This window comes from Chanodichthys erythropterus, chromosome 10 (genome assembly GCF_024489055.1).
Source record: "Chanodichthys erythropterus isolate Z2021 chromosome 10, ASM2448905v1, whole genome shotgun sequence".
NCBI lineage: Eukaryota > Metazoa > Chordata > Actinopteri > Cypriniformes > Xenocyprididae > Chanodichthys > Chanodichthys erythropterus.
Genome location: NC_090230.1, coordinates 10762944 through 10785524, shown reverse-complemented (window position 1 = coordinate 10785524; position 22581 = coordinate 10762944). Strand labels below are relative to the sequence as shown.

The 22581-nt window shown below is 37.7% G+C and overlaps 2 protein-coding genes across 2 annotated transcripts; one reads left to right on the top strand and one right to left on the bottom strand.

Annotated features, from left to right (window-relative positions):
- Positions 1 to 5634: 5634 nt before the first annotated feature.
- Positions 5635 to 11885, top strand: si:ch211-246m6.4 (transcription factor 15). Its single transcript, XM_067395998.1, has 2 exons — positions 5635 to 9377; positions 9649 to 11885. The coding sequence occupies exons 1-2, from the start codon at positions 8820 to 8822 to the stop codon at positions 9679 to 9681; spliced, it is 591 nt and encodes a 196-aa protein (XP_067252099.1). The 5' UTR covers positions 5635 to 8819; the 3' UTR covers positions 9682 to 11885.
- Positions 11886 to 13616: 1731 nt separating this feature from the next.
- Positions 13617 to 22405, bottom strand: bzw1a (basic leucine zipper and W2 domains 1a). The gene is made up of 12 exons (XM_067395997.1): positions 22298 to 22405; positions 21535 to 21607; positions 20896 to 21072; positions 20717 to 20811; positions 20512 to 20577; positions 20277 to 20412; positions 20090 to 20199; positions 16766 to 16936; positions 16406 to 16552; positions 16187 to 16325; positions 14372 to 14494; positions 13617 to 14291 (listed from the first exon to the last, which is right to left on the bottom strand). Exons 2-12 carry the CDS (start codon positions 21596 to 21598, stop codon positions 14260 to 14262), a joined length of 1260 nt encoding a protein of 419 aa, XP_067252098.1. The 5' UTR covers positions 21599 to 21607; positions 22298 to 22405; the 3' UTR covers positions 13617 to 14259.
- Positions 22406 to 22581: the final 176 nt, after the last annotated feature.

Here is a 22581-nt window from a genome sequence, read left to right as displayed (position 1 = left end):
TCATCATTAAAGTTATTTAAAGCCATAACAGTTTAAAGTTGAAACATCTGCTATATGGTTTGCTAGGCGCACACATCCAAAGCGCGCGCTCAGAAAGCTGGCTGTCAGATGGCACATCCTATGCACTCAAAAAAAAGATGATTTTTTTTTTTTTGATGCTGTTCAGCTTATTTAAACAATTTATTTTCATGCAACACCATTGTATCAGGTTTAAATGTGATTGATTCATGTTAAATTGACTTAAAACGATTACTCTTTGACTTAACTTGATGTTTTTATATTGAAATAACATGTTTCAATCAAGTAAACCCAACCAGGACTCAATCAAACAGGATTTTCACTTCCCATCATGCTTTGCAAAGGGGCTGAACTAGGAGTGTAAATGTTGAAATAAAGTGTTATTTTAAGCAGTTTTTAGGAAGATGAGAAAATGGAAATACTTTTTAATGTTTACTGTTCTATTATGTTGGTATTTAAAAGTTTCTGTTAATTAATAGTTTTAGGGTTTCCATTGTGGTGAATTGTTGCACTTGTGCTTGGGTTTAGGACCTGATAACAAACTTTCAAATTACTTCAATAAAAAAAGTAATCACTGTGGTAGTGCATTTCCCAAAAGCATTGTACGCCTATGATTGTAAAACCATTGCCACCAATGGACTTATGATCAATTTAGGCTTTACAATGTTTTTGGTTAAAGCAATTTAGGATGAATCCAGTATCACATCTAGATTTCTAACACAGAACATCACAAAAGTTATGTAAATCACAAAATGAAACGAAAAGAATTAATTGTAAAAATCAATGTATATGAAAACAATTTATTTATTTATTGCTTTTTATTTATTTTACAAAACATTGCAAATTAGTTGGGCTGACACTATTAAATTAAGCTGAGCCCAACCATAGTAAATAAGTTGAATCAACCTTAATACATTAAGTTGACCCAACGTAAGTACATTAAATTGGAATAACAGAATTGCATAATGCTGAATTAAAGCTACTTAATCATGTGGAAATCCTTTCCATGATTTTTTTTATGTTCGTTCAAAGAGTTATTTTTTTGAGTGTGTCATAAACTGATTTTTTTTCTTTTCCGCATCTTATTGTACATAAATTGTTAAATACACACAAGGTTATGTCAAAAACATACAAAGTTCACAAACACTGTGGGTTATGTCTGTGAACATAAACAGCAAGTAACATTAAAGTGACAGCAGCGTAATATACATTACCTATTGCTGTATTGATTGCTAATCATAAACTTTAGTAGCTTTAATAAGAATACATTTCTTAACATGAATTTGGGTGTAAAATGCTCTAGCGAGAAGATAAACATGGCGGACTGTGTACTGCTCATTCAGGGGAGGAGCTAAGCTATTAAGGCAGATTCCCTCACCAGTCATGGGCAGGGCTTCTCTCTACTCTTTCCCCCCTCCCCAGTAAACGTCCAACAGATTGCTCACAGTCTATCCTTCAGATCTTGGAAATGTCTAATTATAATGTGAGTGACCTTGAGATAGGAATTTATAGCTATAAAGTCTTCAGTCTTGTAAATATCCTCTGGGCATGCATATAATTTGTGATTAATCAGTCATGTGCATAAATAATGCACCCAATTATAATCTCAGTACACATGTGTTTTAAGAGCAGCCATAGAACTGTGGTTCTCTGTATTATGTTTAGAAAATGAATAGTAAATAGTTAGGCTAATGTAGTTTATTACTTGGCAGTAGAATATTGCCATTATTATGATACGGCTGTTGCAGCCATTTTTTAATAGAGATATGATACGAGAGGTTGTATATTACGGTGATTTAACAATAGTCAAGGGGGGTTTTAGTCAGCTTCAGTTTGTATCACAGAACACACTTCCTCCCAATATTGCTTTATAGGTGCCCTAGAACCAGATTTTAAAAGATGTAATATAAGTCTAAGGTGTCCCCTGAATGTGTCTGTAAAGGTTCAGCTCAAAATACCCCATAGATTTTTTTTTATTCATTTTTTTAACTGCCTATTTTGGGGCATCATTAAAAATGCGCCGATTCAGCCGATGGTAACATTAACCACATTTAACAGTACATTAGCAACATGCTAACGAAACATTTAGAAAGACAATTCACAAATATCACTAAAAATATCATGTAATCATGGATCATGTCAGTTATTATTGCTCCATCTGCCATTTTTCGCTGTTGTCCTTGCTTGCTTACCTAGTCTGATGATTCAGCTGTGCACAGATCCAGTTAACACTGGCTTCCCTTGTCTAATGCCTTGAACATGGGCTGGCATATGCAAATATTGGGGTCATACATATTAATGATCCTAACTGTTACGTAACAGTCAGTGTTATGTTGAGATTCGCCTGTTTTTCGGAGGTCTTTTAAACAAATGAGATTTACATAACAAGGAGGAAACAATGGAGTTTGAAACTCAATGTATGTCTTTTCCATGTACTGAACTCTTGTTATTCAACTATGCCAAGATAAATTACATTTTTGATTCTATGGCACCTTTAATAATCATATGTCTCTAGGTTTCTTTAAGCATATGGGGCCACAGAGGAAGATTAAGCCATATATTTGCATTCTTACCTTCGTCAGTGTTGTTATTTAGCACATTGAGATGTGTTACCTATGGTGAGGAGGATGATGACAGCTTTCTAACATCTTTTTGTCAAGCTGTGATTCTCACGCCATGTGTTATAAATAAACCTGTTGGGGATTGTCCAGTTAATGTTATATTACTCTGTATACTCTCTTTAATCACATTTTACTTGTCTATAGGTCATAATGAAGGATTATGAGCTTAATTTGATCTATTGTATGAACATGAGGTGAGAGATTTTACTGAGTGGTACCAACACATTGTTTTCTATGCTTGATCGCTTAGCGGTGAGTAACCAACATTTCAAAGTAGTAACAGATTGCAGTAAAAGCAGCCTCAACATTCCTTGGAACAACAAGAAAATGGTAAGAAATACAGAAAGCTGGATGACAGACAAATTAAAATGGATGAAGAGATATTACCTTGTAGCTAAATATGTTATCTTAGATTGCAGATTAGCACAAGCATTATGCTAATATAAACAAATTATTGTATCACTGTTGTTTTCCTCAAGTCACTTTGGATAAAAGTGTCTACTAAATGAATAAATGTAAATGTTGTAGATTAGCTTATCTAACAAGTTAAATTAGTTACGTGACCATGTATTTATTTATTTATTTGGCAGTATACATGTAGCAAGCAATACATTGTACGCCGCTCAAAAAACAAAACATCCAAGGTGATAAGAGCTGTCTGCTTCATGTCAAGGTCTTTATCATAGTGTCTGGGTATATTTTGCAATAATAACTTGTCCCTGATTTACGTTGGAAGTGGCTAATTGTGATTATGCAAGTTTCCGATTAGCAGCATTTTAAAGGTTTAGTTCACCCAAAAATTAAAATTCTGTCATTTATTACTTACCCTCATGCCGTTCCACACCCGTAAGACCTTCGTTAATCTTCGGAACACAAATTAAGATATTTTAGTTGAAATCCGATGGCTCTGTGAGGCCTTCATAGGGAGCAATGACATTTCCTCTCTCAAGATCCATTAATGTACTAAAAACATATTTAAATCAGTTCATGTGAGTACAGCGGTTCAATATTAATATTATAAAGCGACGAGAATATTTTTGGTGGCAAAAAAACAAAACAAAATAACGACTTATTTAGTGATGGCCGATTTCAAAACACTGCTTCAGGAAGATTCGGAGCACAAATGAATCAAGTGTATCAAATCATGATTCAGATCGTATGTCAAACTGCCAACGGTTGAAATCACGTGACTTCGGCGCTCCAAACAGAAGATTCAATACTCTGATTCATTGGTGCTCCGATGCTTCCTGAAGCAGTGTTTTAAAATAGTGAAAAGTCCTTATTTTGTTTTTTTTTGGCGCGCCAAAAATATTCTCGTCGCTTTTTAATATTAATATTGAACCACTGTACTCACATGAACCGATTTAGATGTGTTTTTAGTACCTTTATGGATCTTGAGAGAGGAAATGTCATTGCTCCCTATGAAGGCCTCACGGAGCCATCGGATTTCAACAAAAATATCTTAATTTGTGTTCCGAAGATTAACGAAGGTCTTACGGGTGTGGAACGGCATGAGGGTAAGTAATAAATGACAGAATTTTCATTTTTGGGTGAACTAACCTTTTAAGAGGCTGTTGATGTAGGTACAAGTTTATGTTTACAAATCTGCAAAAACTGAAATGCTATAGTCCATTTGGTCTCTGAAGACTAAAGCGCAGAGAGATTAGAGGAGAAAAGGGAAAAACTGAGAAGAAAAAGCAGATTTCTGTCCACAGATCAAATCATGATGACTCAAGAGTAAACCATATCTTCCAGAAACCCATCACCTCAGACTTTCCCCCCTTTTTTCCCTTCTCTTCTTGAAGTTTGAGTAGCAATAAGGTACATGGTGGAGTGTGGTCCAAAACTGCAGTAGTATTTACTTTTTTCCTAGAGGAACTCTTTCCTTCTCTGGGAACTCTTTTCTTTGAGAGGTTTCTGTAGCTCTCGGAGCTGTCTGTCCCTGGGCTCCAATTAGTCGCCTTTAATGGTCAGCAAGGGCACTAGAGAGACCCTCATAAGGTTCACCTGCCGAGCAGGAGAAATGAAAGCATGAAGTGTGTCTCTCATCTGGGCTGGACTGTCATATGTTTCTTTACCTTATTATATGGTCTCTCACTGCCTTTTCCACTCTCTCAGGCTTTTGTTCTGTTTAATGGGTTGTTCTTGTTACGCAGTTGGTTTTTAACTCTATAACTTTAGAGTGACTTTAAAACTATAAAACATCACATATTTCATTAGATCCTTTGTTAATATTGTCTGATGTTCATTCTGTAATGATGCCAATTCATTACAGCCTGAAGGATGATGTTAAAGTCGGCATGAAATAGAAATTCAATCTATTTTCTAATTGTGATCTTATTGTGAATGATTCATCTATGTATGCATTTCTTTTCTTTTCTTTTTTTTACCTCAATTTTTAATCAAAATTTCATAACTCAATCTTCCAGTGAAAGTCCAGTATTCTCTCTGTGTGATGTATGCCAGACTTTTCCAATTATTTAGTCTGCTTAAACCATGCCCCCTTCTTACAATCAAATGAAAGCTCATATTCAGTTCCTCCTCCATCCAATCAACAACTGATTCATAGAACCAAGTCCTGTCCCACTTTTTTTTTTCTTTGTCAATGATACATTTCACTCAGATGTACATCACAATATGTAAAATATGATCTGACGCTAGTTCCATTACATTGCAATTTTAAGGACCTGGATTTTACAAAAGGCTAACATGATGGAAAGGGTTATTGGGGAATACGAAAAAGCTTAAACATTTTATAAGTTAGCAAGTGAGCATAATTAATTAGCACAACTAGTAAAATGACAACATCCACTCAAACTAGAGTAGTGAAATTATATAAAGTTCACCCAGTATGTTCACTTAATTGGGAAGTAATATGGTTCATATACTAAAAAAAAGTGTTAATATTTTATCTAATATAACTAATTTAAAACACATACTGTATGATGAGGACATGAATATGCACTGCATAACAAGATTATAATGATGTCTTGGCTCTTTTGTGCAGTAGACCAGCATCTCAGATATGATTTGCAATTGCCCTTAGCACTTGGATTATGTTTTATGGCATGGTTTCAAAATAGACTAGTTACTTTTAAAGTGTGCGAATATGTGTAGGTGGACAGGGTGTCCTTTGTATGGTGACCTGTATTTAAGAGTACTTGAAAACCATAGAGAGAAAACTGCCAGAGATTGTGTAGTTTTCGTTGGCGCTTTGAAAGTGTTCAGATTCGACAATCTAATCAAACTCTTTCCAACAGCGTTTTAAAACAGGTGCTTAAAAGGTGTGCACAGAGCTTTATAATCTTGCTCCACAGGAAATTAGGCCTTTAAAATGCTAATTGGCACTCACCTTCGCTCAACTGGAACTGGAGTGTAAACTATGTCTTATTGTCTATGTAAACTTGGAGCTGCAAACCATTCAATGAAAATATGAATTGTTTCATGCTCCGCTTGCTTCCATGAAGCCGGGTATCCAGGAAACCATTGCTATAAGCCTGACTTCTGCAACTTACCAGGAGCTTTCACCTGCAAATTTAAGTGCAAAGCAAACTCTCAGCGGATTATAATGGCATATCTTTGTTTTGCATCCCAGCAGGCACTCTTAAAGATTAGAGGCGATGCTGTCAGGCTGTCAGGATAAACGACAAACCAGTCGGAACGCATGTTTTGGCTCTTTAAGGATGCAGCACATGTATTGTGTTAGCATGCGCACATGAACATTGGGAGAATATTGTAATTTAGGTTTGCAAGAACAGCTTAAATGGTCAAACAAATTAGTGAAGAGTTGTCATGTGAATGGATAAGAGTAAAGATTTAACAGTTAATTAATTTGGACAAACTTACCAAATGGCTGAAGGGAAGCCAATCAGAATTTAGGTTTAAATGAAGCCCTGACAAGATCCATACATTAAGATTTGAGTGATCATAAAACAATTTGCACACTAGAACTTTAAAACTCTAATGTGGCAACAACACACTAGAACTTTTTTCATGATCCATTAGTTCTTATATTCTTTACCATTAACATACACACACTACTTGTGCTTCTTGCCTTAAAAAGCTGGAATAACAATCTCTAGTGGTGTGCTACTGACATCTAGTGGTGATTACATAAAAATATGAGCTTAGTGTCTTACTACTGAGTCTAGCTAAACCAGGAGTTTCCAATCCTGCTCCTGGAGAGTCACTGTCCTGCAGAGTTCAACTCCAACTGCAATTAAACACATCTGAACCAGCTAAATATGGTCTTACTAGGCATGAACTTGGCAGGTGTGAGGCCAGTTAGAACTACAGGACAGTGGCCTTCCAGAAGCAGGATTGGACACCCCTGGCCTATTACTAAGTCTAACTAAACCGGTGATGTCCAATCGTGCTCCTGGAGGACCACTGTCCTACAGAGTTTAGCTCCAACCCCAGTTAAACACACTTGAACCAGCTAATCAAGGTCTTACTAGGCATACTAGAAGCTTCCAGGCAGTTGTGTTGAGGCAAGCTGGAGCTAAACACTGCAGGACAGTGGCCCACCAGGAACAACTGAACTAAACCATAGAATATGACTAAAAATTAAATGATCATCAAGCAAAATGTTTTCATAACAGAGTGCAAGTAAACCGCTGCCTAAACTGGCATACAAAAAAGCAGCAATGAATTAAAGTTATGGTGAACACTGACTGTTTATTTTTTACTGCCTCTAAAGATGGAACACATTACCTGCTTGTGAGAGACAGGGGCACACCTGGGCTGTTCAGTCAGACAGGGCATTAAAGTGAAATAAGATGACAGCATTCAAGAGAGAACCCTTATACAGTGCTAATTTTGTGAGTTACATGCTAACGCTAACTGCAGCTACTAAGACTTTTAGAGTACATGTACACAACAATGATGCACTAAAAATGCAAAAGTCTTTCCTTTACATTTTCCATATACAGACAACACCAGTGTCAAAATGATCCCAGTTCACATGGGTCCTGGAAAAATATGTTGTATTCTGCATGCCAGGCCAGTAGTTGGCTATGTCACTTTGTAAAGAAACACTACGTGCCTATAGACTGAACACATAATACGCATGAGCATGATGTCACCATTTTCACAAATTTGTGTTTTTTAGTTTACACAGAGATGATAACAGTATCCTTTTCTTGCACTTTGAAACCTGCTTTCAAATGTTTGCGTTCAGGCCCCCAAAATGCATCATCATGTAAACACATAATACGTTTTACATTTTTTTGTTGAAACCAGTGTTGTGTAAATGTCCCCTTAGTTAAATGGTTTGAATATCACTTACATGGTTATTGTGATGTTGTTGGTGTAGATGTAAAAACTTCTGGCAAAGTAGGGATTTTTTTTTTTTTACTTTCAGAACACTAATGTTTATTACACCTAAAAGCAAGCAAATGATTGCAGCTACAGTAACACAAAACTTAATTTGAGTACAAAGCCCTCCCAAGAACTTTCTCCAGTCCTTCTCATTGCTAGCATGTCAGACAGGTGTTCTGAATTAAATGCTGTCAGATTTGAAACACTGCCCCCTATGTGCAGTTAAATCCCAACTGAGTCTCCCCTTTTGGACCTGAAGTGACCCACTGCCCATGTGATACGAATTTTACAGGCAACGACAACAGTCTCTGTCTGTAAACCTTTCTGAGCTAAATTTAGCGCTGGGTCAAACAACAAGGTTGCTTAGCTATTGCATACATATTACATAGCATGCAAAGCCATTTGTAAGCCACAGAGAACATGAAATATTAAGCAAACAATATCAGGAGCAAGTGATGAATGGACTAGAATGAAGGGACAAAAACAGAGGTGGGTCTTCTCTGGGAAAGTAGAGCATTACTGTCCTGGCTTTCTGTTAACCTGCACAAGGTCACCCAGAGGACCCAGTACCCAAATATTACAGCCCAAAGGTGTAACAAACACTCAAATCCCTGTATGTGTGTTAGTGCGTGCATTTATTTATATATCTTCAAACGTCCTCCTTCTTTGGGCCATGACAGGTGCCTCCCAGCTCCACCTGTCCATCCTTTTCCACAGCCACATGGTGGCGGACAAATCCAGAAAGGAATCAGTCATTCAAGAAATGGCATGCTGAAGTGCCACGGGGCCACGGAAGATCTCTGGACACCGGATCAGACGCAGCTGCCCCCCGGCTGCTATTTTCACTCAGCTTAAAGCACCATGGGCAGCCAGCATCTATGCCATGGACTACCCACAACAACCAGTCTGTCTCTGCACGCCATGAAGTCCAGCACAGGCGAGCAAGGGCTAGTTCATGCACATCCTGCACACGATACCCAGAGCTTGCCCTCCGATCCTGATGAGCTCGACAGTGGCAGTGACAGTTCGGAGAAATCCACTGGAGCAGGGAGCCCCGCACGGGGCCATAGGGAGGCGGGGAGACACAGGGGGGGCCGTAGACTCTCAGGGGTGAGTAAACAACGGCAGGCAGCTAACGCTCGGGAGCGAGACCGTACACACAGCGTCAACACCGCCTTCACGGCTCTACGCACCCTCATCCCCACGGAGCCGGCCGACAGGAAGTTGTCGAAAATCGAGACTCTGCGATTGGCATCGAGCTACATTTCACACCTGGCCAATGTGCTTCTGCTAGGGGAGGACTGCAGGGACGGGCAACCGTGTCTGAAATATCAAAACATCTTACAAAGCAACACCAACCTCAAAACCCCACCAGTAAGACCCATCTGCACTTTCTGCCTGAGTAACCAAAGGAAAATGGTGAGTCCTTGAAGATGGCGAAACTATTAACTTCTACCTGTTGAGTTTATGAAGGTTGGACTTGCCTGAAAACGTCCAGAAATTGTGATGTATTTGGTAATATATTTGCATGCCAAACTATATTGGACTACTTTCCACCAGTAGTGCAACTACCTTTTCTTGAATTGTTCTCTTAGCTGTTTAAGTTCATGCCTGTGTATTGTAAACTGATAAGATAAAAATTATGCAGGTGTAAATTCTAACACACTTCAATTATCATCTACTTCTGCAGCTTAGAGACGGGGAAAAGCACACAACTGCGTGACAGCAGAAGTTCTCTGACTGACTACTGCTGCGTACAAGCTCTCAACTTCTGAATGTTTACATGTAAAGAGACATCGCCTTGCACAGAGACAAGACATTCTGCTGTATGTTTTTTTTTTTTTTTAAGCTCTGAGGACATACAAAATGAGTGACAAGAAGAGAGATCTGCACTTTTTCTGCGTTTCCTATAAATGTGTTGCCTCCGCATGTGTGGCCACCTTATCGACTGTGTTTTCATTAATGTAACCGGAGAATATGTGTAAAGTTGCACCTGGTGGGTGGCTATTTCAGTATCAGATATAGTAAGCTACACCATCCCTTGCCTTAAAAAACTTGTCTTGTGTCTGCCTCCTGCACGTCACATGATGGTAATTGAAACCTTGTGGTTTGCAGTGGTCGCTGTCAGTACAACAGCAGGCAAAAACTCATCCCCTCCCTCTTGTCTCCACATCTAAGCTGGGACCCCAATCCCAACATGGCTCTCAAGAGACTGTACACAAGATTCTAACCTCAGCACAAGAAATTGCATTGGGCAAAGCATCTTAAATATTTATTAGAAAGTTCAAGTGGCACATTACTGAATGCTATAGGTGGAAGTATTTCATAATGAGAACATAATCTTTCGTGTCTCCAGAACAAGGTACATGATCCCTAACACGAGTCTTGGGTCATGACCCTGACCCCAAATGTTACATAGCCTCATCTCCAATGCTACCCTCAGTCCTTGCTGTCTTTCTTCGAGTCACTCTTTGGTGACGTAAGCCGCATTTCCACCACAGTAACTTTCCCCAGGAACTAGGAACTTTGGGGTGTTACTGAGTGTGTTTCGACCACAGGAACAAGGGTCTAAATGAAGTTCTGGGTAAAAAATCAGGGGTGGGACTTGGGCGCTGAACATGCTGATTGGTTGAGTTCAAACAGCATTTTATTTCAACCATCTTTTTTCTAAAGTATGTTGCGGTCCGTGCAGTAAGAGTTGTTTTCTATTCGAATCAACAATGGAGTTTAAAAAATACGTCCGATGGACTGACGATGAGATTCAGGCTTTATTAAGCTTATATGCGGAGGAGGAAATCCAGCGGGAACTGGAAAGTTGCGCTCAGTCCTACGTACTATCTTAACGGTACTTTAGACCACTATGGAAATGCAGCTAGCAATAGGTCTGGGGGGAAAAACGTTTCTGGGACAAATTGTTCTGGGTAATTGCAGTGGAAACACAGCTGTAATGAAAACAATTTCACACTGCGACCACAGAAGAGATGCTTGTGCTTCTGAATCATAAAACACAAAATTCTTGTGGATTTCATTGAAATTGCATGAGGGAAGGCCATGTGACCACAAATCCAAATCACAAGACAGAAGATTGTTGAATCTGCATGCATTTCAAATCTTTAAAGGGTTAATTCACCCAAAAATGAAAATTCTGTAATTTATTACTAACCCTCATGCCGTTCCACACCCGTAAGACCTTCGTTAATCTTCGGAACACAAATTAAGATATTTTAGTTGAAATCCGATGGCTCCGTGAGGCCTCCATAGGGAGCAATGACACTTCATCTCTCAAGATCCATAAAGGTACTAAAAACATATTTAAATCGGTTCATGTGAGTACAGTGGTTCAATATTAATATTATAAAGCGACGAGAATATTTTTGGAGCACCAAAAACACCAAAATAACGACTTATTTAGTGATGGCCGATTTCAAAACACTGCTTCAGGAAGATTCGGAGCACAAACGAATCTGTGTATGAGGGTAAATAATAAATGACAGAATTTTCATTTTTGGGTGAACTAACCCTTTAAGACTGTTGTTCTTGTTGATGTTATAGTGCGTACTTGGGGCCTCATTTATAAAATGTGTGCATGCACAGATTTGAACGTGGAGTGCACAGTCTAAAATCCACACCAATGTTCATATATATATATATATATAAGTCCTTTCCCTGTGGCAGAGAGTCGGAGTACTGCAGGTATCTGGAACTCTAAGCAATTTTTGCCGCTCACTGTTCCTATGTAAAGGATTTGGACATTGACTAGCATTTACAAGGTGGAGATCTCAAACCAGTCAGCCACACACAATTTCAAGATTAAATTATTTTTTAAATTTAAATTATAAATTGGAAGAGATGCGCGCACTTTTTTTGTATGCGTGTGTACGTCAGTTCTCTGAATCACATGTACACACATTGGACAAATGATCATAAGATCACACGTAGGATGGTTTCTACGAAATGTTTTATAAATGAGTCCCTTGGTGCGTCAATTACACAACCATTCTCCACAACTGTATCTCCTGTAAATATGAGAATTAATTTGCACGACTTAAGCAGCAGCAGTTGTATTTCAGAAAGTGTCCCACAAGTTGGCACATGCTTTAATCTTACAATGGTTTGGGGAAAAGGTTAACAATTTTCTGGCTTGTAGCATGCGCTAGGCTCCAGTACAGCACTGAATCCTCACATGTGCTGAAACTTTTGTTGTATTGTTTACATTAACAGAAAAGGAATCACAAATTTGAGCCTAACATTTACTGTGATTGCATTTTTTTTTTTTTTTCAGATTCTGTACCTGCGATTTGAACACATTTAAAGGCAGTTTTACTTCTGTAAAAGCATCAAGATGTAGAGCATAGCCATTTCTATCCAAAATGTTTACCTGCGTGTCTTGCACAAGTCAGAAATTCAGCTTGTTGTTTTGAGTCTCTGGATACTGTGCATAATGACTTTCTTACTACAAAATTTGTTTTCTTTTTTTCTTGCACAAAATATGTGCACAACAAAAAAATAAGTGCAATGAAAGTACCACATATTGTACTGGAAATACTGTGACAAGGCTTCTGTCAGTTTGTAGTAAAAAAAGAAAGAATTAAAGATAAAAATGCATTATACCAATATGGCCTACCTCTAAAACACTTTAAACACTAGCCTGTCATATTCTAATACTTGAATTGTCTTCTTCTAAAAGTGGTCCTTTGCACATGCCAAACATCAACCAAGCTGCTATTTAATGATCAAATATTTTTGTACAAGAAAAACCGTCTGTACTTGTGACTTTTTCAAACCATTAAATTATTTTTGAAAAACATGCTCTGAATGTAGTTCATCCTGGGTTCAGTAGTGCCCCCTGGTGGAAGACATTGCACATTCAAAAACCAGTATGTTAAAGGGTTAGTTCACCCAAAAAATTGTCATTACCCACCCTCATGTCCTTCCACACTTGACTCTTCCATAGACAGCAACATAGTCACCACTTTTGAGGTCCAGAAAGGCACTAACTTTTTTTTTTTAAACAAAGTTGACATGACTGCAGTGGTTCAACCTTAAATTTTAGGAGGCCAAAAGAATACTTTGCGAAAAAACAAAAACAACTATTCAATATCTTCTCTTCTGTCGTTATGTTCTCTTTTTTTTTTTTTTTTTAATGTTCAGCACTTCCAGGTTCTACATCAGAACACAGACTCCTTATTGGCCAGTTCCTGTGTCGTGCTGTGCACACGGACACAGCCTCTGCCAATACTGAGCTGGCATTCGGACGCAGACACGGAAGCTCTACAATGCATTCACTGAGCCAACTGTGTAACAAAATTGTTGAATAAAGTCGTCATTGACTAAAGTATTTTTGTTTTGGCGCACAAAGTATTCTCGTTGCTTAATAAAATTAAGGTTGAACCACTGCAGTCACGTCGACTTATTTTAATAATGTCTTTAGTACCTTTCTGGACCTTGAAAGTTGATTATATTGCCATCTATGGATGAGTCATTCCTCTCGGATTTCAACAAAAATATGTTAATTAGTCTTCTGAAGATGAATGAAGTTCTTACGGGTGTGGAATGACAAGAGGGTGAGTAATTAATGACAGTGTTCATTTTTGGGTGAATAACCCTTTAAAACAAGGCAAGAACCACACACAAAGCATATAGTTCTAGGTCTTTATTTCTTTAAAAAAAGTCAATTAGTTATTCCGATTAAAGAAATTGGTGACATAAGATGGAGATAACATCAGAAGTGGTTGGGAGTCATTTAAGGGTCTTTACAGGGTGATCAGCAATTTTGTTTTCAGCGCTATACAGTTTCATAGGCAGGGAACAAAACGCTGATGGATGTTACGGGAGAAGGACTTAACCCTTTGGCAATAACATCACAATGAGACAAGCTGATCGTTCTTCCCTTTGTGGACACTGATCATTACGGGGCATGAAGGCATCAATAACCATATAGAAAAGGGCGTCTTAAAAGCAAACAAGGCAGCCTGATCTAATTAAATGGAATGTCAATTCATAAAGGAATCAATAACAATAATTTAAGATGTCCAAACTGTGTCAACACTTAAAAGTTCCTTGAGTGAGTAAATAATTACAAAGGTTGACCACAACTTTTGTGCTATTTTAAGTGTAAACCTTATTAGAAAAATCTGTTAAAATTAACCATTTGTTATAAAGCCCTTAAATGACATCTAAATGTTATGGTTTGAAAAACAGGAGGTAGAATCGAAAAAAAAAAAAAGAAAAAAAAAAAAGGAAAAAAATAAAATAGAAAGACAAGCACTTCTGTAACAAAACATTCTGCTGACATTGTGTTTTAGTCTCCCTCCTCTTCCTCAGATTCAGACTCTGAAAAACAGGTAAAACGATAATATCACTGCAGCCATTTTAAGCTCCAAGTTTCAGAGAAGGAAAAAAAACCTGCTTACCCTCCTCAGCATTTTTCAGCCATTCTACAAACTTCTTCATCTGCTCCAGGAAGACACTCTTTCCTTTGGCCACATGGGCTTCTGTGTACCACTTCAGAATAACCTCTTCACTCAAAACGTCAGCTACAGGCAGTCAAGACAAAATCAAATAAAAAAAAAATATATATATATATACATACACATATATATAAATCAAAAATAAAAGGTTCAACACCCAGATAACCTCTGTAGAGTATTCCACTAGCTAGGTAACATTTTTATACAAAAGTAACATCATGTACCAAGCCTTGGGCTTTAAGTGCATATTGCAGGTTAGAGCTTCAGTGATTCAATGTATAGAAAAATAATGTAGGAACTAGATTCTCTTTAAAATACACATAAATACACTACTTAGGCTTCTGGAGTCATTTTTTGTGAGATTTTATTTCCGCATCTGAAAAATGCCAAAACGGAAGTGACATAACGGGAGGGAGTGCGGTCAATATAAACAATAGGAAAACAATGGATCGTAATGACAGATCGGACTCTGAGGAAGTGGTAAATGTACTATATATTCATACTCATGAGACAGACTACAGCCATACAATTATCCTGCTATGTAGCCAAGATAGCAGGGACAAGCCAGGATTAGACAGAACGATGGTCAAGAGAGACAAATTGAGTTTGTCAAGTGTGTGAGGAGAACCAGTGAAGAACAGGGAAGGAGACCAGTGTTAGCTCATATATTTCATATATATATATATATATATAGTACACATTAGCTAATGTTATGTAACACTGTGCTCAGATCACAATATTGTAGATCATCATGTATCAGGCAATAGCAAAGCTAGTATTGGTCATCTAAGAGTATCGATTACTAATAACAGAAACAAACCTTGATCAGGCATAGCCTGTCGCACTCGTTAGCCTAATATCTGTCCATACTAACGTTGAATGAGAGGTTTGTCATCATGACTGATTTGGTAGCAAATGTATATAATAAAAAAAAAAAAAAAAAAAAGTGCACAATTCACGTTTTCGTCTAGTTGCATCTCCTGGACCATCATGTGTACTGTATATTGTATGCGTGTCAGGTTATCCTTTATTCATTAATTCTGTTAATAGTTTATTCCATGCCCATTCACTGATAGTGTGAGGATATGACGTCATGAGTATGTAGTTGAGAACTTGAATGTAGAATGATAAAAATTTGAGTTACATTACCAGCACATAATTCAAAACTGTTCTGTCTGAGTGTGAGACTGCATGCATTTGTGAACAATTTGTATTCAGTGTTGAAATTGACAAAAACGGTGAAGCAGCATTGTGTGTTTAAGTTTATTCATTTAATATCATAATTTACAGTAGTATTACAATGTTGAACTCCAATATCGCCGAGATGATAATCCTCCAGTCTAAAATGAACGCGTTTATTGAAGCTATGCAGAAGTGAAGTCCCATCTCTTCACCTGCACAAAACACACCCTGGCACGGAAGATAGCACCATCCTTTTTCTTGTTAGTAAAGAACCAACCTACTCTGCACCAAGTCAACACAGAGCCTGGCGAACGACTCCCTCTCGTGACGTAAAATGATGTGACGTTGGGGAAAAAAAATAAAATAAAAATAAAAGGGAGGTTTTTACAGAGACCACCACTTTATCTACTAAATTCATGCCCTTATGTCCTGCAAAACATTTTTAAATACTGCAGTACCTTTTCATATGGTATTTTCGTACAAGGTTATATATTCATCTCGAAAAAAAAAAAAGTTTGACCTGCAATATGCCCTTTAAGTGCATAGTTTTAAAAGGATCAAGTATGGAAGACACACCTTTGTAAAGAAGCACCACGATCTTCTGGAAGGCCTTCATGAAGTGGATATTGTCGTAGCAGTACTCCTGGATCTTCAGCAGGAGGGTGAGCTCAGACAGGCCTTGGGAAGTGAAGGCCTTCAGCAGTGGGCTGTATTGCTGCAAAGTTAGCAGAAAATATTACTACTGGTAATATTCAATATAAGAAAGTAATGCATTTCCATGAATGGTGTAGATACCTTCAAGTGTTTGATGGCTTGCTCTGTGACGAGTTCCTCCTTTTTATTCCACTCTACGGCACTCATGACACTGGTCCACACGATGCCGATCATTGTCTGCTCAGAGATGCCCGTTTTCTTCATCTCCTCACGAACGTAGGCAATGATCTGGGGAATAAAACACATTAGCCGAATACAGGCACAATAAACCTCCATAGCTAAAATATGGACGATAATGTTAACCAAAATCTGTTTAACATTTTAAAATCATAATATTGATGCTTCTTTTTAAAAAAAAAAAAAAAAAAAAAAAGCTTACATTTTACATTTATAAATTGAAAGTGGGAAAGTAGCCCAGCTGTCAACATGGTACAAACTCACATCTTTGAGGGTCTCGCCACGGGACATCTGTTCTTGCAGTTCTTTCTGAAGCTCTTTCCGCGCTCCAATGGACTGCTGGTTGCGAGCGAAGTCCGAGAGCTCCTTCAGCCCGGCATCGGTGAAATATTTTGAGAAGTGTTCGCAGCTACGCTTGTTGGCAGGAAACAGCTCCTGTTTTGGGCAGGAGGATAGGTTAAAACAAACAGTATCAACTAGAGGTCTTCACAGGTCCACTTGGATTTGAAACCCGAGGTCCAACTTCAAACACGGGTCTGATCTTAGTAGTCTCAGGTAATTTAAAATAAACGCTTTTACCAAATGGACCCAAGGAGGACCCAAATTCTTTTAATATATCCCAACTTCCATTATTTGATTCAGGCATTGAACAATTTTTTTTTATTAAAAAAAAAAATACATAAACATTTTTACCAGATGTAATACAAGTCTCTGGTGTCCCCAGAATGTGTCTGAAGTTTCAGCTCAAAACACCCCACAAATCATTTAATACAGCTTTTATCAAATTTGCTCCTATTTGGGTGCGAGCAAAAACACGCCGTTTTGCGTGTCCCTTTAAACACAAACGAGTAGCTGCTCCCAGCCACTTTACAGAAGGGAAGAGGGTGGCGCTTAACAGCTCGCTCTTCAGTTGCTCAACAACAAAGCTGGAGAATCTCACACAGCCAAAATGACAATTGTCAGTAATGGTGTTTAGCCTTATATTGTTCAAACCGGAGTTGGACACTGAGAGAAATTACCATTTTTAGAATGTATCAGGACATTTCTGAACTGTTAGTGGATAAATGTATGTAGTTGCTGTGGAGTGTTGAATTCAGCCTCGTTTGTGATGCAGTCCGGCGTAAAATGACAGGATAGCAACAACACTACTACAACATCATCCTCTTCTCTAAAGCAGCACAACATGGCCTCACCTGGGGCCTGTACCATGATGATAGTTGAACAAACTCAGGGTTAGAGGATTAGTTTCAAATTGACAAAACCAAACCACTCCAATCCGGCTTTGTTGGTACCATGATGCTGATCATCAACTTTCTCTGTCAACTCAGGCTTTGATCCTGAGTTTGTGGAGCGCGTGCACATGAATGCGTGACATCAGTGGCAAACAGCCAATCACATGCCTTGCAACAGAGATAAACTGTGATTCACTTCCCGCGAGAGAGTCAGCGTGATTCAAAACTCTTTTGCTTAAAATGAAGAATTCAAATGCATTTACACTAATGGAAAATACTTGTCTGTGAAAGAGGACAAATAAAAGAAATGATCTTTATCTATCAGTGCAAGTGAAAGTTGTGAAGTTAGTTTATATAGTTGATAATATATAGCGATAGAGACTTAAACATACAAGATCACACGTAGTAATTTTTAAAGAGGATATTTACACCTTATTTAGGCCTATATTACATATGATATATATATATATTCATTGAAACTAAGTGCTTAATAACTACTGTTACACTAAACTTGCGTGTGTATAATGGATTAATAAAAATATAGATAATTATACAAATCATATATAAATTATATTATCATTAAAACCAGACAATTTCATCATTAAATATTTGTTTTTACTATATAATGACCTTTAATTTGGAGGAAGAGAAACTGGGGGAGTGACTTTATTGCGTTAGGTGTGTCAGTGTCAGTTTGCTCACATCTGATTGGTCCACTTTCAGTTTCAGATCTCTAACCCAAAACATAACCTGCCCCGGAGCAGGTTAGACGTGGAGCGTAAGTTACCATGGCGATAAACACCGCTAAAAGTCAAGTTACTTTAATGGTACCTAAAACCCAGGATTGCCACAAACTAATCTGAAACTTACCTGGCTAGCCAGCTAAACCGGCTTCATGGTACAGGCCCCTGCTTTTTTGCATGTTCTCGGGGGCAGGGTTTATGTAAATTTTAGGGTTAGTGATGTCACCAACCCGGGAAGAAGCTCGCTGTAGTCCCTACCAGCCGTTTGTTGTAGTCCTTAGAGTATAACATCTGCATCTGGAGATATTTTCTTTTAAAGAATTCTTTAAGAGCAACATTTCACACTAACTAAAGTTAAGTGAAATCATAATCAACCACCCTTTAAATAATCCTATGATGAAGTTATCCCCATACTTAAGTCAATCCCTTCTTATGTTGAAATTACCAAAGCCTCCAGGATACTGGTGCAGCAGCATGCACTCCATGAGTGCGGGGATTTGCTTTTTAACTATTAACAATCATCAATTTCTTTGTCATTTGAGGCGCAACAAAGCTTATGAGCCGTTTATCTACTTGAATTGCTTGCCCAAGCCGAAAAACAAACATTGCCAGATATTGATTACTGAAAACCCATCTAAATGCAGTTGATGCCAAAATTAACTATACTCCAATAAATTAAACTATAACTGTATATTTTCATGTTTTCCCTCAAACAATTTGTGAAAATCCTTGTACAACATTCCCTTTTACATTTGACGCACGAAGTATGTGCTGATTTGTTTGGCAACATATGGGTTAACAAACGTAGCTAACGTAAAAGGATTGGAGCATGAATTTAATCTACAAATAAGTAATGAAGACGGGCATACTTTTAAATCTATACCTGCTCTGGTGTTTTATTTGCCATCTTTGATTTTCGTCTTTGTCAAGCGATGCTGCTTTTTACATTTGGGGTACAGCCGGGTTTGAGGGAAGAAAGGAAGAAAGAAAAAAAAAAAGCCATCGGGTCAGAATCTGGTCTAATTTTAATCTGGAGTCTCGGGACTTTTTTTATGCAATTTAATTTATGCACATTTGAGTAAGAAGTGATTTGGGTCGGGTACAGATTTTAGGACCCAAGAAGACCTAGTATCATCAGCACACAGAAAAGTGCAGCCAATATGTGGAAAAGTTGTTAAATTATAATAAATGTAAATAATTTTGGTAACACTTTACAATAAAAGGTTCATTAGTTAAACAGTTAATGTATTAACTAACATGAACTAACATTTGTTACTATATTTACTAATCTTCGTTAACGTTAGTTAATGAAAATATAGCTGTTCATTGTTCATGTTAGTTCACAGTGCATTAACTAATGTTAACAAGATTAATAATGTAGTAAATGCTTTAATGAACATTAACAAAGATTAATAAATGCTGTAGAATTGGTTTATTAGTTCATGTTAACTAATGTAGTTAACCAATGTTACCTAATGAACCTTATTGTAAAGTGTTACCATAATTTTATATAAAATTTAAATTCATTAATTTGTAAATTACTAAATTAAATAAATTGCTCCTTTTCCTTGAATTTTAGTGTTGCATTACAAGTTGAGCCTACAGATATTTACCATCAGCCTGTTGTCCATGCCAACTTTACGCAGGCTAGCAGCAACTGAGTTGATGTCTTTTTCGTTGATCCAAGATTTGAAGAGTTTCACAGCGAAGGCGGCAGACACACCTGCAATAAAATCCAGACCATGAGTTAGTTTACAAATTCTTCACTCAGAACATGCTGCCGTTAAAAAGTGTCATTACCTTCCTTGACCAAGTTCTCATTAAAGAGGCTGCTCAGGATGGAGGCTGATATATTGCCATTGGCCAGCAGGATTCCGGTAAGCATGGCCAATTTATTCCTCTCAGACTCTGTGAACCCTTTTAAAAACAGCAGCAGCTGTGAAAAAGAAAAAGACATTATGGGACTTCCCAGATGCACAATGACACCGTCTTTGACTAACAAATACGCTATAAACCCTAGTTAAATTTTGCTTACCTTCTTAATCTCCTCTTCAAACCCTTTCTCCAGGTACTTGTAACGCCTGATCAGCTTGTTAAAAACCTATGAGACAAGGTGAATGTGTTGAAAATGTAAAGAAGCTGCCAAAAAGTACCATTTATATCTGCCAAGGTGACATTAATTCAGAACAAGCTCTGAAACATGAGACTATTTGCCAGTCAGGCAGTATAAAACTAAATACCTGAGCGTACGCCTGCATGGTCTCCAGGTCTTCACTTGCCGTGAAGAGGCAGTACTCGGTACGGGTCAAGTCATCAGACAGAGTCCCTCCTGGGGCTGGGGAAAAAAAAAAAAATTGATTGAATGAAGATTGTTTATTTCAATTCCATCCCATTGAAATGGTCATAAATGATTGCTTACCCAGCATTCCTCCAGCCACCAGGATGTCGAAGAGTGTCTCAGCATACCGGCGGTAGTCGAGCTTGGCGCCAGAGGCATCAAGGAACTTTGCAACCGCTTCCAAATCAGTGCCAGTTTGGTTCAAGCCTTGAACAATACTTTCTTGAAACTGAGTAGGGTCAAATCTCTCCTTTTCATCTGCAGGGAAATGAGAGTTTTAAAATAGGTGGCACTTTTTGTATGTGTGTGTGTGTGTGTTTTTTTTTTTTAAAAACAAGGAAGCTCCTTAGGCCAGGAGTTTTAAATCTGTTAGATGCCATGGACCCCTAAATATAATATTGTTGCAAAGAAAACCCCATCCTAAAATTTAAAAGGCAGCTATACACATATAAAGACCCTGTTGAAAATTGTTGTGTACATGAACGGCCAAAAAGCAGTTTTTAGTTGAAAACGGTGTTGTGTAAACTGCCTCTAAATCAACTTAATTAAATCACTTTTTTTTTTTTTACTAAAAAGTAGTTAGTTAAGTCTCATTAAAATATTTTATCTTATTAGTAGAAAAACAAACAGTTTTCTCTGAATTTTTCTACCAACCGCTTAGAACTCCCTTACTGCCCTCCCGGACCCCAGTTTGAAAGCCCCTGGTCTTAGGCTACTTACCTCTTTTCCTAGTTTTAAAACGCTGGCCGGTAAGCGTTGGCTTTTGCTGCTTTTGATTATTCATAAAAGACACCTATGAAAAGAACAACAATATTAGAGAACATTTCAATGAAGAGCGCAAAGACACCGCATGTACATGTGGCAGGACATTTCCAAAGCACATCAATAAGATTCCAATAGAAAATGCGTTAATACTCTATTAAACCTTTAATAATAAACTGGCTTATTTAGTTCCAGTTAAACCTGAAGTAATTAATACAACGTGTAAGCATAAGTTGTGTTATCTCGTGAGCAAATGATACAGTTTATTAGTACTCCGATAAAATTCAATTCGGACTTGTATATGGATATGTTGCTGTATAAAAGTATTAAAAGCGTTTATGTATAAAATTGTTCAGGGCTGAACGAACTGTAACTCACGCGCCGGTCTCACGCTAAAGCTAACCGGCTAAAATGAGGCCTAACCGCTCCAATCATTGTTTAAGAGCCACATATAATCACTATTTACAAGTATTTCAAATCCAGCCGAGAGTAATGCCAATATTTAACAAAACTAACATGAAAAAAATGAAACTACGAAGAGATATTATTGTTTAAATTGAATTGGTATGATGTCGCGAGCTCCGCCATCATGATTTAAACAGCTGATCATAAACGTGAGCCCCTCAAAAAACGGCCATCCTTTTAAAACACAGATATACAACACTTCAAGATCAAACTGTACACACCTATTATACGTATATAAAATTTCTGGAAGGCTTACCGAAATGAATTCAGATAAAAAACGGCTTTTTGAAACCAAGAACAAAGCAAGACAATAGCAGGTCCAAACTCAACACACAAAACCCTCCCGGATGGCAAGAGGCTGCTGCGCCTGCGCAGAAGAAGAACGTGAGAAAAACAATGGATCAGTCCATTACAGGGGAGTGCGGGGGATTAGAGGGGTGGTTTATTAAGAAAATAATGCTAATTATACATTTAAAACTACTGTTTTGTCTTTTTAAAAAGTAAAAAATCTTAAAAATTGTCGTAGAGCGAAAAATATTC

Excerpts from the sequence above, each read along its gene's own strand:
- si:ch211-246m6.4 (XM_067395998.1), top strand. The coding sequence starts at position 8,820 with ATGGGCAGCCAGCATCTATGCCATGGACTACCCACAACAACCAGTCTG. Across the intron at positions 9,378-9,648 it reads TGAGTAACCAAAGGAAAATG|CTTAGAGACGGGGAAAAGCA; the intron begins GTGAGTCCTTGA and ends CTACTTCTGCAG.
- bzw1a (XM_067395997.1), bottom strand. The coding sequence starts at position 21,598 with ATGAATAATCAAAAGCAGCAAAAGCCAACGCTTACCGGCCAGCGTTTT. Across the intron at positions 16,937-20,089 it reads GCATGGACAACAGGCTGATG|GAGCTGTTTCCTGCCAACAA; the intron begins GTAAATATCTGT and ends TGCCCAAAACAG. Across the intron at positions 16,553-16,765 it reads GTGGCGAGACCCTCAAAGAT|ATCATTGCCTACGTTCGTGA; the intron begins GTGAGTTTGTAC and ends TTTATTCCCCAG.